We start from the raw sequence: 21,980 nt of genomic DNA on the forward strand, positions 1-21,980 counted from the left end.
TATCGTTACCCCGGGTATCGGTTTCGTCTGAGCTTGAGTCGCGGCGTCGATTATCAAGCCAGCTAAGAACGCGTATTCTTCCTCCGGAGGAAGTTCCTCGTGAGTCTCGATAGATTCCGCTATAATAGACTCATAACGCTTCCAATCAATATTACGTGTAAGGTCGTAGGAAATATTGATTGGGTTCGGGGGAGTTGAACCATTAGCAATTGATATAACGATTGGAAGATGATCACTACCGTGGGGATCGTTGATTACTTTCCACTGGCAATCTAACGCTAGTGATGTCGAGCAGAGGGATAGGTCAAGCACGCTTTCACGTGCTGGAGGATTAGGTACACGTGTCGCATCCCCAGTATTCAAAAGTGTCATATCGAAGTCGTCGATCAAGTTACAAATTAAAGAAGATCGGTTGTCGTCGTACAGCGACCCCCATAGCGAACAGTGAGAGTTAAAATCTCCCAAAATCAAAAAAGGTGCGGGAAGCAACTCTGCTATATCAAGGAGTTGCTTCTGTTCAATCCGCGCGGATGGGGGAATATATAACGAAACAAGGCAAAGGTCTTTTCCATTCATATTCGTTTGAATGGCAACAACTTCAATATTCGAGATCGAGGGGAGGTCGATTCTGAAAAAAGAATAGCACTTTTTGATCCCTAAAAGTACCCCTCCACCGAGTGAGTCTCGATCTCGACGAATGATGTTAAAATCGTGGAAATTAAGTTGGTCATTTGAATTGAGAAAAGTTTCACAGAGCGCGAACGCATCACAATTGTATTTGTTTATCAAATGTGAAAATAAATCAAATTTGGGGATGATACTTCTGCAGTTCCACTGTAACACAGTGACAAAATTCCTATCCTCTTTCGACGTATTAGTCATCGAAAGATACGATAGCTGAAATGAGGGGCCAAGTTGCTGTGAGTTGCTTCAAAAAGGTTTTCACTGTAGGGAGAAGGGCAAGAAGAATGTTTTGAAGGGAATCTGGTATGTTGAATGTTTTAAATATCCAGTCCACAATATCAGAGAATTTTATGAACCCTGTTTCTTTTATGTCTTCTGATCGAGAAATGGGTGCACGAGGGGTTTTTGGTGCCCCAGGAAGCGGTGGGTACTCCTGGTTTGATTTGAAATTAAAACCGGGGGGTACTTGCTTAGGTTTTTCTTCACCGCTACCTTTTTGTGTTGTCTTATTGCTCATTCCGCTAGGGGTTATCTTACGACCTTTGCGAGAAAGATTAGAAGAGTTGAGCATTCTCCTCTTCCTAGATCCCTCTGGCAAGGCATAGGAACACCCTTCGACGGGATCGTCAGATGTACCCTCATCGGTTGGCAAGAAGGAAAAGATGTTTCCTGTCGAGGGTGGCTCAGCCCTCTTAAGCATTTCTGCAAAAGAGCGCTTTGATCGTTCCTCAAGGGAACGCTTAATTTTTTCCTCGTGCTGTTTGTACGCGGGACATGCCGGAAGGTCATGCCGAGTTCCCTCGCAATAAAGACACTTTTCAGTATCCCCACTGCAAGCGTTCTCAGCATGATTGCCTCCGCACTTGCTACAGCGTGCCTTGTTGCAGCAGTAGGTGGCTGTGTGACCTAACTGCTTACAGTTTTGGCAATGCATGGTAGACGTACCCTGTCCAAGCGGACGTAGTTCGGCAGCGCGGATCCGGCGAATGTTACTCGGAAGGAATCCGAAGGGAGGAATTTCTTCTTCCCTTCTTCGATGGATACTGAATGCAATTGCTTGCAATCCAGTATCTTTACACTTTGCATCAAAGGGTTTTTAAAACAGCCAATTCCATGACGCAAAATGTCATCGATAGTGAGATTCCTATCGGTAACCACACCGTCGATTTCTACATCCTTGGCAGGGTTGTACACGCGATACTCTCTCGTGAAGAGCTCGTAGCCAGCAATTTCGTTTGCTTGCTTCAAGCTACTCACGACAACTCGCAGTTTGTTCGGCCTCACCTTCGTAATCTCGGTTACGGCCGAAAAATGTTTTGCCAGGTCTTTGCCAATTTGAATAATATTCAATGGCTTCTTTATGGGCCGGAAGTAAACAACGTAGGGACCGCCAGCGGCATTTGGGTAAGCTTTTACCCGTACTTCCGGTACTCTTGGTACAGGACTTGGCAAAGGGGAGGGCACAGGGGAAGGTAGGGGTGAGCTGATGGGAGAAATTTCAATTTCTTCCCCGTTTGTTTCCACATCCAGGAAAAGTTGCACCTGCATGTCGTCCATTTTGCGGGAGCGTTACGCTCTACCGCACACAAACGATAAATATTCGAATATGGGGGGGATCAAGTAGTTGATATTAAATTTTAAAAACAATTTTTCAATCTACAATGGATCAAATAAAAAAAAAGACAGTAATACTAATACTAATAACAATAGTAATAATAATAATAATAATAATAATTATAGTAATAATAATAATAACAATAATAATAATATCAATAATAATATTAATAATAATATTATAACATAGTAATAATATTGATAATAATAGTATAAATTCTAAAGGTAATACTTCACCGAACGTCTAAGTCACGACCTCACGGCTGCTAGTAGGATCAATCTGGAAGAGTGTCTCCGCAGAACAAACAATGACGATCCAGCTTCGTGTTGTGACACAGTGGCCGTATCTTACACGCGACCTTGTAGATTCCACTTGTAGTTGACTTCCACTCGCTCGATCGTATGGTGGTCCGTGCTACTAGCGGGGTAACAGCGGTGCGGGAGAATTATTCTTGCTGATATATCAGCTGCGTATCGAATCACTGGCGGGGTAGCCTGCCCCTACCACTGTGCAGATGTTTCTGCCGATATACAACAGGCTATTGTTATCGCGCAGCACAAGAAGTAATCGACAAAAAAACACCCGTACGATAACTCGTGTATTGTTATTTTGCAAACTCAAGCGGAGATAAACAATTTGCGTCCAATCGAGACGAAAGCAAAACAACGAATCAGGTTAAAATGTTGCCTACAAATCATCATCATCATTTTTACTGCATCGCCAGCTGTCAGTCAAACAGTGATTTTAACAACAACGTTTACATACTGTATGACAAAAAAATGTACCTGGCAGCTCTTGCCATATTTTCTCTATACTATGCGCACAACGAATAAACTAATACACGCACACCGAGTGAATTGGAGGTGGAAAAAATTAGGAACATGTACAAAAAAGCGATAATATGTGCTGTTTGTTGACTGGAGGTGAATGTTATAACTTTTTATGTATTAAATTTGATACAAAGAGGAGCATTTTTCGTTATTGCTTTTTTGGAACAAGTGTAAATTTTGCGTGTGGTTGTAACGGCCATAGTGGTGATCCCGTAACATTTGCGAAACACAGTGTTGTTACTCGACTGGAGAAGAATGTTATTACTTTTTAACCCTTAAATGCGCAATGTTGTTTTAAAACAACACTACTAAACACGTTGTAAAATATACGTATTTTAGTATTTTTCAGAAATATAATTCATTAGAACAGCTCTCTAGACCCTAACGAAGAAAACTTAACAGCTGGAAGTACTGTATTTGAATGTTTTGTTTTTATTTTTGCTGTCAAAATCTCGGAAACGAAAAAAAAGCATGGCGAGATTCCCGACTGGTGGTGACTGTCTTTGAAAATAAATTTTGAAATAAGGTTAGTGGTTAGTGGAAATGTCTGAATTATCAGTAATTATACTAACAAAAGGTCAAGTTTAAAGTTACTGTTAACAAAAGTAATTGTTTAGACTTTATTCTGCGATAAAGTCACAGTGTTGTTTAAAAACAACATGGTAATATTTGCACATTAAAAAGTAAATCTTTCAATTTTTTTATGCATATTGGTTAGTTTTAAGGCAGTAAATCTGTTAAACATGAATTTTATGTTTTTAGATGATTTTTTAACGTCGCGCGCCTTTAAGGGTTAAGTGACAAGTCTATTACAAAAGGGAGAATTTTTGGTTATTGCTTTTAGGGTAACCACGAAAAATTCTGCGTGCATAAGAAAGCTTAAAAATCGACATTTTTTTAAATCGGTTTTTGAAATTTCTATTATTTGATTCAGGCGAAATTTTGACAACTGAAAACTGCTACTATGGTTGTGCCCAGTATTTGAATATAACACCTAGAACACATAATTATTACGTAAAGTACTGTAAGGATGTTCTAGTGTATCTCATGGCCTTGTTGTGCACGAATATTTCGTCCGTGATATCGTTTCTTTTACAGTAAACCCCCAGCTCATAATCTCACGAAAAAATAACAACGCATAACAATTTTCGATTTGATTGTTTGAATATGGACGGGTACCATAAGGCCAGTTAGTGGTTATTAGACGATTCAACCGAAATCAATGTAATAGTTATTTCAATTTTCTCGTATACCGATGCCATAATCAAGGTTTATAGTAGAATTTCAGAGTTATTGCCTCCATTCATGATACCCAAAGACCGTGAAGTACGAGTGTAGCATAGATCGGTGACTCTGATCAATGCCTTTTCACTAACACTTTTTTCCTATGACAACTCGGCGTCTGATACCAAGCTAGTACATATTCCAAAATGAAGAATTGCAACACGCTGGCCATCGATACATGGCTGTGCTATGTGTATTATTCCATGATTAATGGAAATAAAGGGTAATCTGACAGGATATGTGTTAGCTTAAATCTGATGAAGAATTAGCACATTTTTTTTTATTCTCGCTTATTTTCCGTCGGTCTAGTTCCGCCGCTGTTTTTTTTTTATTCTCACTTATTTTCCGTCGGTCTAGTTCCGCCACTGTTGTGGCCAATCACCGACGCCCAGGGAGGCGACTCCACACCCAGGACCCTAACTCACGACCCGTTTATTAACGGACCGGCGCCAACGGCTTTACTTCCTCATGCGATGGAAGGCGTGATCCCAGAGATTTTTCGCCTCAGAAAATCTCCCGGTGTCGGCTAGGATTGAATCTAGACCAGTTGGGTTGGTTGTGAGTGGATCACGCCACCTCACAACCATCGACACCTATGTCGGCGGTGGGATTCGAACCCAGGCGTCGAGCGTGGTTGGCGGAGACGTTACCAACCACACTAGGCCCCCGCTCAAAGAATTAGCATATGAGCAAAATCATTTCAAATGACCTGGAAATACGCGAAAATTTAATCGACCATTTTTGATTTGAATGAAACTTTGCACAGGTATTTGGCTTAGCAAACTGAGCATTTTTCAGAGATGGAGAGATTTTTTACACCCTTAGTTACATTCTGAAAGGGCGTATGCTATTTGGCATACGTTTCATTTGAAGCATTGTAGCCCAGAAATCGTTGGTTGTATGGAAAAATTGTCTGAAAATGAGTTGTAGGGAATTAAAAATGCATCATAAAAAAAAATATACACTGTAAAAAAAAATTAACATTGCATTTAAATTAAAAAAAAAGAGTTGAATTATTTTCTATTTTTTTTAGAGAAACTTGACGTTAATACCCAACTTTTAAAAAAAAGTCCAGGATGGAGAAATAAAAAAATATTTTTTTATGGTAGATTAAAATTGATCAAGCATTCCAAAGAACGTATGGTTTTTGCTGGAAAACCACGGACAAATTAAGAAAAACGTGTATTTTCGTAAATAATAATAATTTCTCTAGCTTAAATTTAAAATAACTCGAAACCCGATGCGTTCAGAATGTTAACTACCAAAAGCTTTTTGATTCAAAATGACTCTCTACATCTTTTAAAAGCATCAGAATACAAATATTTTGAAAAATGTCTGAATCAGAATTTTTATAAAATAATTAATCTACAATAAAAAAAATATTTTTCATTTCTCCATCCTGGACTTTTTTTTGAAGTTGCGTTTTAACGTCAAGTTTCAAATAAAAAAAATAACTTTTTTTTCAATTGAAATTTACAACTAAAACTCATTCTCAGACAGTTTTTCTATACAACCAACGGTTTCTGAGCTACAATGCTTTGAATAAAACCTATCCTAAAAGGCATACGCCCTTTTAGAATATCATGGGTGTAAAAAATCTCTCCATCTGTGAAAAATGCTCAGTTTGCTAATCCAAATACGTGTGCAAAGTTTCATTCAAACCAAAAATGGTCGATATTCGACATAGTGTGATACACTATGTCATTTGGGTTGATGTAGCCGAATTTAAATTTTAACCATGGGTTTAACCGGTTTAAAGTTGTATTTTTGATGATAGCGGTGCTATTCGATTTAATTGATTCCTACAAGTTTTTGCGATAGCGGTGCTTTTCGATGATTCAGTGAGCATTTAAGAGTTCTAAAAAGCAGTTTATGGTCATTAAGGGTTGAAGCGATATTATGAAAAACGGATTCTTTTCCGTAGTCAGTAGCACAAAAAAATCTAGTTCATAATGTGATTCACCGTACGAAATGAGTAGAAGTAAATTGGGAAAAACATTCCGAATCGGTGAAACTTAGCATATACATGAAAATATAACCAATCAGTGGTCATGGACTCGCTTCACGACACATAGATTTCTACGTTTGCTCACTACGTATTTAACTGATTGTTTACTTGAACATTACTTACGGCTCTTCTTTTTGGATCAACTTTTGCGGCACTTCCGGGCTTTCAGAAACATTCAAGATACGCATTGTGGTAAATACAACAGAAATGTGTATAGCATACAACGAGTTATTCAGTAAAAAAATTGACTGGGATTATGAGATAATGAAGGCGGATGAACGGGACCGCTCATGCGAAGACGAAAGTACGTTTAATTTAGCTAAATTTAAAACCAACGCAACGTAGGCATGCTAGTCTGGAATGTGACGTTATTTGTGTTTTGACTTTTTTTTTTTGGGGTTAGGCAACGGTCTCCCTCCTCTCTAACCGGTAACGAATAAAAAGGTAGCTTCTGTTCTAGACGATTTTTGGGCGTGTGCCAATTGCAAAGATTGTGTGAAGATCATTCAGTTCTTGAGTTAGGAGATGAGCTCATTATTTGATTGCGAGTTCTATGAAGCGAGTAGAATTCAAGAGGAGGTACATTATGTGCTCACCAACGCAGATAAATTAGGTAATATTTATTCCGATTTTTATTATGCTGCCACAAATCGTCATAGTACCGGGACAAATTCTGAGCCGAGATCAAACGTTAAGCTTAGCAGTGTAGTATTATTCGGGGAGGGCTAACTATATTTTGATTTACGTTCTACTTGCAGTGATGTAAACAAGTCAACCTACTATCCCATGCAGGCCACAAATCTAAGTTCGAATCATTGAGCAAAAAGCACTTATCCATGAACTAGCCAGTAAACCAATTACTTTGTTTTGCTCTTTTTCAGCGAAAATCGTGGCTCCTAAGTTTTTGTGAACATGACTTAGCAATCAACAGAAATACCTGCCAATTTCTCCACTATAGTTTATCAAGTGCTACGAATTGAATGTTGTTAGAGTTAAAATATTAAGATTTTCTTTGAGTTGGAAATAAAAAACAGATTTCGCTTAGTTTTTCTATACAATGGAAACAGTCGATGGAACAAATGAATTCAAACTTTTGAAAAATAAATTGAAAATAGTAAACATCAAAGCCATTCTTTATAGCATGAAATATCATGGATTGATAGATAAAAAATTCCTAATCCATAACTTTGAACGCTACAAACTTCTTCAAAGAAGTTAATTTTAATCTTTTATCGAGCGATGAAAAATCTTTTAGAAAAATGGCCAATGGAGCGTTATAGCAATACCTGAGAGTGTAACATGCACTTTATCACTTTCCAGCGACTTTAATATATAAGTTTCCACCGATTTTCCTGACGAGCCATGAGAATAAATGAACGATATTGTGTACGTCTCCTCATTACCTTAACATCTCCTCCGCCGGGCTGGTATCCAAGGTTGTCCTTCGAACCCACCTTAGATTTTGCACGATCTTTAAAATCAGTTTTTAGTGTTTCAATCTTTTTGTCGCCACCACCCGGTCTATGGCTTGCATTCTCCAACGAACCGATTTTAGATCTAGCATTCCACTGTAGTTTGGTCGACAATATCTGTAGAAAGAATAGAATTCAACAATTTGAATCACGTTCTATAACCCATAAGTAAAGCAAAGTAGTGACACAGCGTTCGTAACTGTATAGTTTAAACTCGTAACTAAGAAACTTTGACTAACACTAACGCCATCGAATAATAATGTTATTAAAGCAACATTGTTTACCGTGAATTACAGGATTAAAACAATAATCAAAAACAAGAAAACTAAACCATTGAAGCGAAACTTTTACAGTTCTCGCGCCACGCCGCAATACAAAACTTTTCCCATGTAACTCACGAGGCTTCTCACCTTCTTGTCGCCACCCTTCGGCACGTAGGCATCATTTTTCGCTTCAATCCTTGGTGCGGCTTTGATCTCGATTTTTTTCGTTTCTATTTTCACATTTCCACCGCCCGGTTTATGGGTGGCATTTTGCAGGGACCCGATTTTGGATTTAACCACCTTCAAATTTGGCGATGGAGTTGCACCAACCTGAATTTTGTTCATTGGTACTTCTACCGATTAACATTCAAGGGAGGGGAGGAGAAAACAAACATGAGCTTTTTTAATTCATATCACTTTCTATCCAATGCACCTACTTTTGATGAGCGGCTCAGTTGGAGTTTCGGGCGTTTTTGCTGTTAGTCGTTGCTTTGAAGTGCTCCTGGATCGAGTCTGCGGTGTAATACTTTCAGGTCGTCGTAAAGCTGGTATTTTACTCGGTGATTTCAGGGGAGAACCAGGGGAACCTGGACCATTACGCTCCTGTTGATAGTAAACACGAAAAAAAAAAACACATGTTTCAATCAGATATCGTTTCACAGTGATTAGAATTAAAACACCTTTAATCTTCTTCCTACGAAAAATTTCACTCGGTTGCTTTTTTTCGCGATTTTTCCTCTAATCATTGAGTAGTCTAGTGGAAATACTTTCCCGATCGCACCAATAGACTACAATATTGTCAACAATTCGAGTCACTGAATTTTTTGTCGCAGCAAGAATCAATCTATATTAATTGCAATGTTCAACCGCACTCAAAATAGAGTTAACTATTTATCCGGAACAGCCAACCAGTTCTAGTTTTCGAAAGTCAGCGGCAGACTAAAGACCGAACCTAGTTTCACGTTTTCTGGAACCAAACCCAGTCAGAAATGTTGATTAATATCAAGATGTGTAATGGAGCGCATCGTATCACAAGGGCATCGTATTGTATGTTTCGGAACAGAAGAAAATACTCGTATACTTGGCATGTGCGTGCGGAAATTGCACAGCCAAACACGCCAAATCAAGCCTATTCCACGGTTTCGTTAGATGAATCCATATTTTTATCGTTGGTTGAAAAAATGTATGCTCAAACGATAAATGCCAAATATTAACGTCATTGAAAGGATTCATATTGCAATCTATAGATTGACTGAAAATGGATATCTTTTAGCTTATAATAGACAATGTAGACAATAACTAAGCTGACCAAGGAAAACGTGACAAATTGATTCAAAAAACGAGACACTTTGGAGTTGATTGTTGCAAATTTTCATCAACTAAAGTACAACTCATACAAAATCATGCCTTATTCATTGCTTTGATGAATCTTTGATGAAAATCGAAATTTTGCGTAACAGTTTCAGTTCTCTCATGGTCTTAACTTGCGATGGCGACTTTTCGTCAATCCAGTTGCCGTTTAGCCGTCCAGAGAATACTGCCACGAGGACATTTTGTACTCAGTAACTTTGACAAAATGCTGGCAGCTTATGTTCCGTTTCGGAAAATATTTGAACCCAACGGATTGCAGCAGTCACGTAATCTGAGTTTCATTTTTTTACTTCCTTGATAACAATTTACAATAATAAACTGATTAAAATTCAATAAAAAAAAACAAGTTTCCGGGATAATCATGTTTATAGTTTTATCACGCGTCATCAGCTACAGGGACCACTGAAGGACACCTGAGTATTCTAAATCGAATTCGTATCAATCCGTTACTAACAGTCATCGATGACTGGATGGAAACGAAATTCATTTTTGACCATAAGTTCAACATGGAAGAACCAAACCGTTCTCTTTGGAGTTCGGGAGGGCCACAAACTCGTCCAGGATCTGTAGTATTTTGTACTCAAAACTCAACAGTCTAGTGGGAGCTGGAGTAACAGGTCCCGGAATCAATCTGTCAGTCTCTATGGGTGGATGGCCAACCGTATTTCAGTAGCACTGTCTGCTTAAAGAGAAAATACAAGCATGCAAATATTTGTATCTTCTCTGACAGCCAAGCTGCTCTAAATGCGTTAAAATCATTAACATGTATACGTCAAAACTGGTCTGGGAGTGCATTCAACTGCTTCAACAGTTGTCTAATCAAAATACATTAAATCTTTACTGGGTTCCGGGACATTGTGGAATAGAAGGTAATGAAAAAGCTAATGAAATATCCAGACTAGGATCTTCTTAACAGCTTATCGGACCGGAACCGTTTTGTGGTACCACTCCATGCTCCATAAAAATGGAATTAAAAAAATGGGAAAAAATGATGATAGATTCAAACTGGAAAAATACTATCACTTCCCGGCAATCAAAACAGTTTGTGATGCCACATGCATCAAACACGTACAAAATTCTTGCTCTATCTAAAAAAGACCTATGCACCTATACAGGTCTAATTACAGGGCATTGTTCATCCAAATATCATCTGAAAATAATTGGAAAGGCTGACAACGATATTCGTCGTTTTTGTAATGAAGAAATCGAGTCTTCAGCAAATTTATTATGTATTTGTCCAGCACTTTACAACAAAAGAGCAATGTTTTTCAATAAGGGACTGTTACCCCTCTCTAAATTTACAATTTTCAGCTAACATCACAGTTAAGTAACTGGTTCAACTACCCCCCTCGTCCCTAAGTAACAATAAGTAACGCAGACTCAATGTGACTGCAATATGACTGTAGTGTTTAAGAGACATAGACTGTGAGATACGCATTAGTTGGCTTCGTTAGACTTTTACTTGTTTTGTAGCGTGTCAAATTGATGTCTCATAAGGAACAATTGTTTCATAATTCGTGTTTTTGGAGACTTTGACTGCATTTTTTGTGTTTCGAGATATCCAATCCAGATTGGTCCAGTCTTTCCTGGAAACACAAACACTAATACATGCAGGCAAACACATGTGAAAATATTGACGAGTTCAACGAACTCAATCGAATGATATTTGATGGTTTAAAAATTTCTGTCGAATTCATAGATTTAAAAATTGTTATTAACACTCTCTCACTCCACCTTCCAGTTGGTCTCGAAGTACGATGCTGGTCTAATAATCGCAACCTATTTTTAATCAGTTTAATTTTCTAAAAAGACCTTTTCCCAGTTGCGTTCGAGATCATTAGACTCAAATGAATCCGCAACGCAATTATAGCATGCCAGATGTTTTTGAAAGATGTCTGCAGCTGCTCGAAAACCGGAAATTTTTTCTGGATATCTGAAAAAAAAAATGCGAGCCACAGAAAAAATTTGCGCACAATTTGAGAAAGGCTGCGCAAATATAAGGCGACATTGACAATAATCTACAGAAACTAGGAAAAACTACACACATCTGCAGGTCAATAAAATCTGCACACGGATTCTGAAAATCTGCATTTTACAAAGCACATCTGGTATCCCTGATTCGGACAATGCTGGTTCGATTCAAATGGTATGTTAATGTGTGTCATTCCAAGAGAATCCAAGGTGAACTCTTATGAATGTAGTTGTGATATTGGCGCTCGCTGAAAAATAAAATTGAAGGAAAGTTTCAGACTGAAATGGTCTGTTCAAATCTTCATGCTGTAAATCAAACTATTGATTGAATCTCATTTTTGATAAATAAATAAAACATTTTCTCGATTTGTGGGGGCCCCAAAAATGTGGGGGACCCCCCCCCCCCCCTTAAATCCGGCACTGCAGATTTGGAAAAATATACCGCATCCCGACGGGTCCCGTTAAGTTCGTTTATTTTTCGCTTTCCCTGCTGCACACATTGTATACTACTTCTCATCATGAAAAAAAAAACTAATTGAAGCTCTCTTTACATATGAACCATATTGAATGCAGTACTAGAATCTACTGAATTGATTCTAAGTTAAGCAGTACAGAAAGAAATGCATTTTCCTATCTCAATCCCATGTAAAATTCAGGCACTGAATCAGGCAATGAAATTGCGCAGTACGCAACTAAAAAGAAATCATAAAGGGAACATACTTAAATGACGTAGCATTTTTTTCATGATTTTAAATACCCACCGCCCTCCAAAAGAGCGTCTCGGGTTTTTTCTAAGCCCTTCTTGCAGGTTCACTTTACGCGGATTTTTGAATAACGCAGTTTTTTACGCGGCTTTTTGAATAAGCGCGTTTTTTACGTGGATTTTAGAATTAACGCGTTTTTTTACGAGGTTTGTAATGAAAACCTGACTGTAGTAACATACATACAAAAAATACATACAAAAAATACTTGAAAAACCGTGTCTGATTGAATTTATTTACAACTTATAGACTCGTGACTGCATCTTCTGCTTCGAAGGGCTTGTGTTTTGGTACAAGGTGTAAAGGTGTTTAAACAACTTAGTATGATCCATGTCTGCAGAAAACACAGAAACTATTCCGGAAATGAAACGAGTATCTTGTAATTTGCAATTGCAATCTTGCAATTGTTGCAATTAAAAGCCACATAAAAGCAACGATTTTTGTATTCAAAACAAATTGTGTGTTTGGAAATCCAAGTGATTGTTTATGCAGCAGAGCTTTTAGAAGATTTCAGAATGCCACAGATAAAAACATTTCGACAGATCTCGCTTCAATACTTTGTGCAATGTTTTAGTGTATTTTTAGAATACATTTTTCCTGCAACAAAATCAGTCTTTAAAAAAAATGCTACGTCGATTTTACTACAACCCCCCCTCCCCCTTTGTCACAGCTTGTCACAAAATGATGATATCCCCCCTCCCCCCATAAATGCTACGTCATTTAAGTATGGTCCCAAACCAAAAAAGAAAACAACACTGTGAACACGACTGTGAAGCGAAATATCACTTGTTCTTGCGCGAAATTATGGGCACTGACATTATTCAGGTGCTGAAAGAGTTAGGCAATTAGTTGGTCGTCTGATCGCGTTTGATACTCGATCTCTACAATTCATCCAAACATTGTATTGTTGAAATTGCCATAGGTACAGCGTGAAAGTCAGCCCAAGCTTGTAGAATCGGAAGAGCTGCTCTTTTGGTACCTACGAAAATAAAACAACTCTGGCTATGGAACTCTAGCAATTTCAACATTAAAATGTTCAAGCAAATTGTAAAAATAGAGTATCTCCAAAAGTGCTTCATATATGACTTGTTCGAGTTCTGCCTTCTTGACAAAATTTAGCCTAATGAGCATTCAAAGAGCAAAAGAGCGAAACCAAACATGCTACTTGAATATCATCGATGTCAGAGCACATCGAGTGCTAGCATCGTTCCGGACCATCACCTAGTGATGGTTAAAATAAGCCAAAAGAGAGTGAGCCTGAAGAAGCTCCTCTAGAGAATCGCTGGAACACCGGTAAAACAGATTTCAAAAGCGCTGCGAAATGAGTCCTGGGACACGTGAAATCGAATCGACGTAACGAGTGGTTTGACTTAAAATGCCGGCAGATATTGTACGAGAAGACCGCAACGCGAGCAACAATACTGGGTAAAGCCACCTGCCAAAATGTGGAGTGATACAGACTGACACGGAGGCAGCAACTCAACTGCGAAGAGCTCGAGCAGCTGCACCGCACTCACGAAACACGAAAATTCTAGCAAAAACTCGATGCCTCTGCGGGATGGCTTTGTCCCACAAGCCGCAATGTGTAGGGATAAAGATAAAGGCATTTTGGCGGATGATCGTGAGAGGTAATCGAAAGGTGGAAGCAGCACTACGACGAATACCTGAAAGGCGTGCAAGCAGGAGACCACAACAGGAGCAGAGGAGACGTGGTCGGTGCAACATACGACGAAGTGAAGGATGCGGTTACCACAATAAGCCAAAATAATGGCCGCAGTGGTTTAAATCCCAACAAAGAAAAATAATAAGGATGCGGTCCTAAGGCTCAAGAACAACAAATCTGTCGGAAAGGACGGCATCGGAGCGAAACTTATAAAAATGGGCCACAACAAATTGATCAGTCCGCTGCTTCGGCTGATTGTTGAGATCTGGGCTAGAACAGGTACCGGAAGAGTGGGAAGAAAGGGTTATGTGCCCCATCTACAAGAAGGGAGACAAACTACTCTGCGAGAACTATCGAGTTATTATAGTCCTGAATGCCGCCTACAAAGTATTTTCCCAGGTCATCTCACCACGCCTGGCACCGTTAGCCAGCAGATTTGTAGGAAGTTACCTAGAATGGAAAGATGGTCTTCGACTGACCAAATCTTTACACTGCGCTGATCCTTCAAAAATGCCGATAGTTCAGAGTCCCTACACACCATTTTTTTGTCGATTAAGAAGCCGCATAGGACAAAATAAACCAACAAAAAATCCTCGACAGAAACGCTTTCCGTGGAAGCTGACTGTCCCTTTCGTCTAAAGGTTAACGTTACGCTGGAGGGCTATGAGACAGGTGGGGTTCAATATGCGATATGTTCAATTTATCGAATCAGATCAATTAATTTGCTTTACGGATGACGTGGATACCCAGTATACCCCACTGGAGTGTGAAGCAGATAAGATTGGATTGAAGGTTAATACGTCTGAAACACAGTATATGCACAGTATGAACACGACTAGCCGAGTCGTTGAGTGTACCTCGTCTTTCTGATAACTGAGAACAACGATATCAGCCGAGAGATAAAAAGGCCTATTAACGGAAGAAGTCGCGCCTACCAGAAGCTTGATGAAAAACGATCGCGAAACCTGACTCTACACACCAAGTGTATTCTGTACAAAACGCTAGTAAGACCGATAGTTCTCTACGACTATGAGACGCGGACAATACCCGAAGAGGACTTGCGAGCGCTCGGAGTTTTTGAACGTCGGGTGCTCAAAACTATCTTTAGCGTTATACAGGAGAATGGAGTCTGAAGGCGTAGGACTAACCACGAGCTTGCACCCCTCTTTGGGGGACCCAGTATTCAGAAAGTGGGTAAAGCTGGAAGGATAAGCCGGGCATGGCATGCAGCTAGAATGCCAGATAGCTACCCTGCAAAATATGTGTTCGCATCAAATTCGGTATAAACAAGAAGGCGATTGGCGCAAAGAGTGAGATGGGTGGACCAGATGGAGCACGATCTACAGAACACTGAGATCCCGCGGGATTGAAGACAGGCACCCATGGACCGAGTAAATTAGCAGAACTACGTTATATAGGCCATGTCTTAGGACGTACCGCCATTTTAGTAAGTAAGTAAACCCAACGGCGACCACTACTTTCATATACACGCAAAAGTTGGAAGCATATACTTTGTTTCAGACTGTGCGTAACCACATCAATATTCTGCGAAATTAGTGCAGCTTATTACTAATGAGGATGAATGATTTGAACGCCTCGAACTAATGGTTCGCCCGAAACCGAAGCATCACAATTTCGATTTCAATCTTTGTCAGTATGAAACGGTTGCGTTATGCATTTCAAACATTCATTGTGTAAAAGTACAGCAACAATCGAGGAAATGAGGAGACACATTGGTTGATTAAAACTTGAGCTTCTGCGTGTACCCCATCTACTACAGTGATGGCGACAGAGCTGAACAGAGCGTTGGATTGGTGCTACAAGGGCACTAAGTGAAGCGTGTCTTCAGGTGGAGGCCCGTTAATGAATGTCTCTGAGTATTGAGGATCAAAAGCAGTTTTTTAAAATATATCTCTATTAACGTGTACGCACCGACAAACGATAAAACCGACGATGCAAAGACGGAATTTCATGAGCTCCTTGAGTAAACGGACGGGTATATGGACGCACATGTCGGACGAGTGGAATTATTACGTCCCACTATTCGTTAGAAAAGCCTTTACTTTACCACCAACGACAATACGATTTTAATGAACAACGTCGCGGCTAGGGAAACAGCCATATGTAGTACCAATTTTCATCGTCAGAACATTTGGAGGTCAGCTCCCATATCGACGGCCGGCACTTTTCAACCGTCAGCAATATGCGGTTTTTTCGAGGGCAAAACGTCGATTCAGATCACTACCTCGTGGTGGGCAAGATTTGCGTTCAGCTGTCCAACGTATTTGAATCAAGGTCGAAGAGGAAGATACGTTTGAACATCCAGATTTATCAGCGGAAGAAAAGTGCTGCAGAGTATACCCAGAACATTAACAAACGGATCTACCAAAACCGGAACCAATTGGAGTAGCCTCGTGCGAGTAGTGGAAGCACATCCACGACACGGACACTAGCGCGAGAAATGATAAACCAGACAGTTGGAACCACGCGTAGCGGGTGGTTCGATGTTACATGTTTAGAAGTCACGAAGGAAAAAATCGGTTCTACGCTAACACGTTAATAGCAGCATATCTTGTAACGCGCTAGATGCGGGGGACATACTGGGAAACAGGAGCTACCGAAAAAGGTTTCACCGTCGTAAAAAAACATGCAGTAAGCACGTCCTTGCGGAGGCGGAATCAGACCGTGCTAGTTCCTGCCATGTGTAACGACAGGGCTTTAAAAACACTTCGAAGTGGTGCTAGACGGTGAGGAAGGTAAGGGTCGTCGAGGGGAAAAGGAGAGAAATTTGGGAGGATGAACAAGTTATGGATCTGCCAACCTTGGGCGAGATGAAAAAGGCAGAACCAAGAGCTGGAGAACCACAAAACCGATGTGAAGCACAACCTACCGGGCAAACTTTGTAAGGTCGGGAGCGAGTGGCTGTATTGTGCAACTCATCAGATTATCCTAAAGGTATGGTTGAAAAGACTATGTCCTATCTATACATACTAGGGTGGGGAATCGTTATATGGAAAAAACGAAACTTGATAGCAGAAAGCCAGAACCAGGTTTTTTTTTGTTCTATTCGGGGCCCTAAACAATCCTAAATTCATCGGAAGTCGATTGGTTTTGTCTTCGCTTGGCGCATTGCACTTCAATTTTATATGAAGATTTGTATGGAAAAACGAACTTTTTTGCATTTTCTATTCTAATAAGCTCAAAATGGCCCAAACCATAGGTTTCATGACTTTGAATGGTAGGTTTTTTGATGCCTAACAACTTAGCCGAAGACACTAAAGAGCTAGGGTGTCCCAAAAAATATTAGAGCTGTTCAAAGTTGATTATGTCGAAATTTATGTTGCAAATCATTTTTTCTGCCAACACTGCCAGTGTACCGGCGTCAGTCAGATTTCCATCTGAAGTAACCTTTGAAACACGTTGTAGCCTTTACCTACGCCTAGAATATTGACCTAAATTTGTTTGCTTGATCCAGTTGAGTGTATAAACTCGTTACGACAGGTTACTTCTGATGGGAATCCTACTGACACCGGTGCATTGGTAATGTTGGCAGAAAACAAGATTTTCTGCATTTAAATCGACATACTCAAACTTGAACAGCTATAGCTCTTTTTAGGGCCATCCTAGCTCTTCAGTGTCTTCTGCAAAGTTGTTCGGCATCTAAAATACTATACTTTAACATAATTTAGTGCATTATTAGAGCATTATTGAGCTTTCTAGAAAGGTAAATGCTAAAAAGTGGGTTTTCCCATATAAATTTTCATACAAATTTGAAATGCAATGCGCCAAGCGGAGACAAAACCAATCGACTCCCGGTAAGTTTAGGGTGGTGTGGGGCCCCAAAAGGAACCAAAAAAACTTGGTTCTGGAAAATCGATCATTTTTCCCCACCTTAATACATACACTTGACTGTAGCAATCATCGAGGCTTAATCCCCCTCAATCTCGCATATATATCTTATTCCATAGACTGGGCCTGTTACAGGAAGCCTTTGCTAGTGAGTGCGGTTTCCTAGCGGGACGAACTACAAAGAACCAGATGTTCACCTTGAGACAAATCCTCGACAAGTTTCGAGAACACTACTTGCTGACACATCATCTGTTTATAAAATTCAAGGTAGCGTACGATTCAGTGAAACGCAACGATTTGTCAGTTTATGCTTGAACATGGTTTTCTAACAAAACTGATTAACCCCTTCCCCGCGGGAGATGCCATATGGCATCACCTGACCTATAAACTTTGATAACAGTTAAACAACTATACTTGAAATTTTGAACGATGAAAGCAGTTAGAGAACAGATAAATCTTCAAAATGCAATATAGTTTGTGCCAATTATGTATGCGGTTGATGGGTAATAAGAGTTTGATGCCATTTTTCGATGCAAAAACTAATTTCTCTTCGCGGGGATTAGGTTAAGCTGGTACGTGAGACTCTTGACGGTTTCACATCATGTGTCAGGACATCGGTTTTTGTGGTGTTGGAAGGTATGAAGCAATGGGACGCACTGTGGTCCAGAAATAAAAAAAGATGGTCAAAAGTCATTTTCTCATAAGCGTTACATTTTAGAGCAATACTGTCTCCGGGAAAGTTTTAGAGTAAATAAAAAAAAACCCCTGCAAGTGAGATAAAAAAAATATTTTCTCTAAAAATCAATATTTTTTATTACCGTATTGGGAAAGTTTTTCAAAATAACACAACAAAAAACTTTGCTGAAGACAATAGGTAGCTATTTCTCAATTTTACTGAGCTATCTGATTATGTTCGATTATGTTTTGAAAAAAGGGGTTTTGCCGTTAAAATTCATATTTTATACCACTATACCTTTGGAATTCGCACTGAACTTTTAAAACAACATTAGACCTTTATTTTTTATATGTTACAGCAGACTTTATTTTATGATAACTAGGTTTCTATCAGTTTTTCCTGCCAAAAAAATTTACTTTCGACAAGTAAATTTCGAATTTTTGCCGTTTCCCAACACATCTCACGGCAAGATTACCACCAATTGAATTGTCCATTTACTCTGCACACACGGCAGTAAAAATTTCTTGTGGAATTTGTAGAAACTTATAAAATCATGGAACAAAACAACTTCAACGTAAGTTCATTTATGTCATGTTGATCAATAGCGGATCTTTGTTGCAAAAAAAACATAGCAAGCTTTGCATTTTTACGTTTTGATGCATCTTTTGAAGCATAATCGATGCATGTAAACACGTGGTTTTTGAAAATTCAAATTTTAGCTCAAATATTCTCGAATAGGTGCACCGCTCATATAATTTATCTTTAGTAGGCAACAATAATAATTAGTTATTGTTTACATGCAGTGATAACATGCAATTTCTAATCGAATAACAGTCATCGCGCGAGAACGCCGCCCGGGGCGCTGTCATGCAATCTCATACATATTTTGTGGTTCCCTATTTGACACACGCAGTAACGCTAGCGCTGATGTCGAAATACATGACGCAGCGCAAACACGGCAGCAGATGGTTCTAGTGTTACTGACATAAAGTACTGGAATCATCCGAAAGATGATTTCATTGGATATTTGTTTGAAGTCATATGTCTGTTAGTCTGTGGGAATACTTTCGGAGTGGTTGATGAATTTGTTTATCTTAGTACACTCGCAACGTGTGATAACGATATGAGCCGAATTGCGTAGTCAGTTTAGATCCCCCAGCCTACAGATCCGCACTAAATTTGCGCTCTACAAGACGCCGATCCTCCAGGGTGCGCTCTACGGAGGCACACTTGACAGCTTTTCAAAATCTTTCATCAATGCATGTACAAAAACATAGGACAAAATAATTGCATTTTGATATTGTAATGATTTTTGTCACTGAAATACAAATTGCTAAATTACTCAGTTCAACTAAACGATAAAGTATTCAAACAGCATCAATTTACGTTAGATGGGAAAAAGTTAGACTTTTCTGTAAGTGCAAGATTTATCATAATTCTAATTGAGCTTTATCACTTTAAGTGTTCCAAGCGCCTTAAAACCAATGACTTTTAGGAAATATATGAAAATTTGGGAAGTGAAATAATGTACTGACAAATTAAAATACTAGCCAATTTTGACAATTTAGATTAAAAAAACAGCATCCAAAATTGTTTTCGGTAATTTTAACCTAACTAAGGTAACTTAATTTCTCCGTGTATGTCTTTTGTATACTATACCTTTTCTTGAGTCGACTCATCTACTCCACTGTCATTATCGCCTTCTGCAACAAGAGAAAACACGTTAGTGCACTAATAAAGATAATTTACACTCTAAGTTAGAATATCGTAAAAGGAGAACAGTTTCTATACATAAAACGTAGGAAAAAAAACAAGTTATAACTATGCAAAATAGCTTACTATTATCATTGGGTGAGAAGCTCCGCCCAACCGTGAGGTGATTCTTAAAAGGGCTTCGGCTACGCGTTTCCGCGTCGGGCTTTTTAAGAAAATTTGGCGGAACCGGTGTTTTCCGCAAAATATCCGAGCTTGTGCTATCGCTTGTTTCGGCAGGCAAAACAAAGGTAACTCGCTCGGTGCTTGGAGTGCTGGAAATCGGTGGTCGTGGTCTGCCCGTCGTGACAAACTCTTGCGCTGGTGTTGATCCCGAATCCGCAGACCTGCTAGAACTGAACGAATTATCGATTGAGGGAGTTCGATTGGAAATTCTTTGATGTTCCGCGCTCGGTTCGTCCGGTGATGGGGTTTTCATTCTAGTCATTGCACCCAAACCATCCAGCGGCTTGTCTGTGGAGTGCTTTTCTTTGTAGATGATTTCGTTGGACTGTAGCATTTGTGATGGTGGTTGTGAATTTCTCAGGTCCGATGATCTGGGGAAGTTTCCTAGAGCAGACGGTGGTCTGGAATGAGTAGAGGCTTGACTATCTGGCCTGTACAATGGAACGGCAGGGGAGTTCTTTGCCGTTGGACTGATTTGACCTTCTGGGGATCGCGATGTTGGTAGTGGTGTAATTTTTCCGATAACAACATCTTCGTCATCATCCGTTGACACGTAGCCTTTAGGACTGTCTACTCTGCCCAAATGTTCAATTTGAGTTCGGTTTGGATTATCTGGTGTTTCAAATCCATATTGGTCCACAGGAGTGTTGCTTTGGGTAGGAGATCTAAATGGCATAGATGGTGGCCTGTTGCTCGTTATTTGCTGAGGAATAGGCGATGGACGAATTGCCTGGGAGTTTGGATTAGGCATTTGCGGCGAAGGTTGTCCAACACCGGGGGGTCGAATTTGCGGCATTGGTTGTCTGATAAACTGACTACTGTTGGTAACGACATTCTGCTGTGCAATTGGTGGTCTGATATTCTGTGGTCCTACAGCAGGCGGTCTTACTTGTTGGGGCGTGTTTGGACGCATATTTTGGGGCATTGGTGGTCTCTGCATTGTTTGTTGTGCCGTAAGAGATGGTTGAATTGGAGGTCTTGGGTTTGGAGAACTGGGGTACTGCATATTGGGTGTTGTGGGTCCTATGGGTCCAGTCAAACGCGGACCAGGAGGGGGTCCAGGTCTAACCATCGGTGGAGCTACTGGACGCATGTTTTGTGATGGGATTGCAGGATTCGGCGGTCGCTGCAAGCCGGCTCCATTTTGATTCATCGTAATATTTGTTACAGGTTGATAGTAAACCTGTGGTTTGATGTTCGGATTTTGAGGCGATTTGAAAGCAATGAATTGTTGGCCCGCTCCGCCTGATTGCCTAACTTTAAAATCCTGGATTTGTGGTGCTCCTTCGGGCCTAGCATATGGCGGACGGACAATGGGTGATGATTGCAAAGGAACGAGCAATGGGGATCCACCTTTGACCTCACCAAAATTTACCTTCGCTGCTACTGGTGTTTGATCCTAAATACACATGAAGGGGAATATCCAAAGAATTATACTTTATATTAATTCATAAAAAATTGACATCACAGAAGAATATTTAATAAAAGTTGAGGTGTTAATTGTGGTGTTAAAAATGGAACACATTGTTGCTTGAAAGCAATTCAAGAGTTGCAAAATTTAGTTTATTATTAAACTACCAATTTATTACTATATG

At 39.7% G+C, this 21,980-nt stretch overlaps 1 protein-coding gene across 10 annotated transcripts in view; it reads right to left on the reverse strand.

The window, feature by feature from the left end:
• The window catches only part of LOC129718322 (uncharacterized), a 99,923-nt gene that overhangs the window by 32,675 nt on the left and 45,268 nt on the right, over nucleotides 1-21,980 (reverse strand). For 7 of the 10 annotated variants that reach the window (XR_008726869.1, XR_008726870.1, XR_008726868.1 and 4 more), the window contains exons 2-7: nucleotides 20,287-21,784; nucleotides 20,107-20,150; nucleotides 8,594-8,759; nucleotides 8,304-8,509; nucleotides 7,825-8,010; nucleotides 6,545-6,583 (exon numbers count right to left, since the gene is read on the reverse strand). Coding sequence is in view for 6 of the 10 variants with exons in the window: in XM_055668983.1 (XP_055524958.1) it covers nucleotides 6,545-6,583; nucleotides 7,825-8,010; nucleotides 8,304-8,509; nucleotides 8,594-8,759; nucleotides 20,107-20,150; nucleotides 20,287-21,784 (2,139 nt within the window). In the remaining 4 variants the exon portion in view is untranslated. Of the gene's footprint in view, nucleotides 1-6,544; nucleotides 6,584-7,358; nucleotides 7,391-7,824; nucleotides 8,011-8,303; nucleotides 8,510-8,593; nucleotides 8,760-20,106; nucleotides 20,151-20,286; nucleotides 21,785-21,980 lie in introns of all 10 variants that reach the window. The other 3 variants (XR_008726871.1, XM_055668984.1, XM_055668988.1) reach the window with 2 other exon arrangements.

This window comes from Wyeomyia smithii, chromosome 1, assembly GCF_029784165.1.
Source record: "Wyeomyia smithii strain HCP4-BCI-WySm-NY-G18 chromosome 1, ASM2978416v1, whole genome shotgun sequence".
NCBI classification, from domain to species: Eukaryota; Metazoa; Arthropoda; class Insecta; order Diptera; family Culicidae; genus Wyeomyia; species Wyeomyia smithii.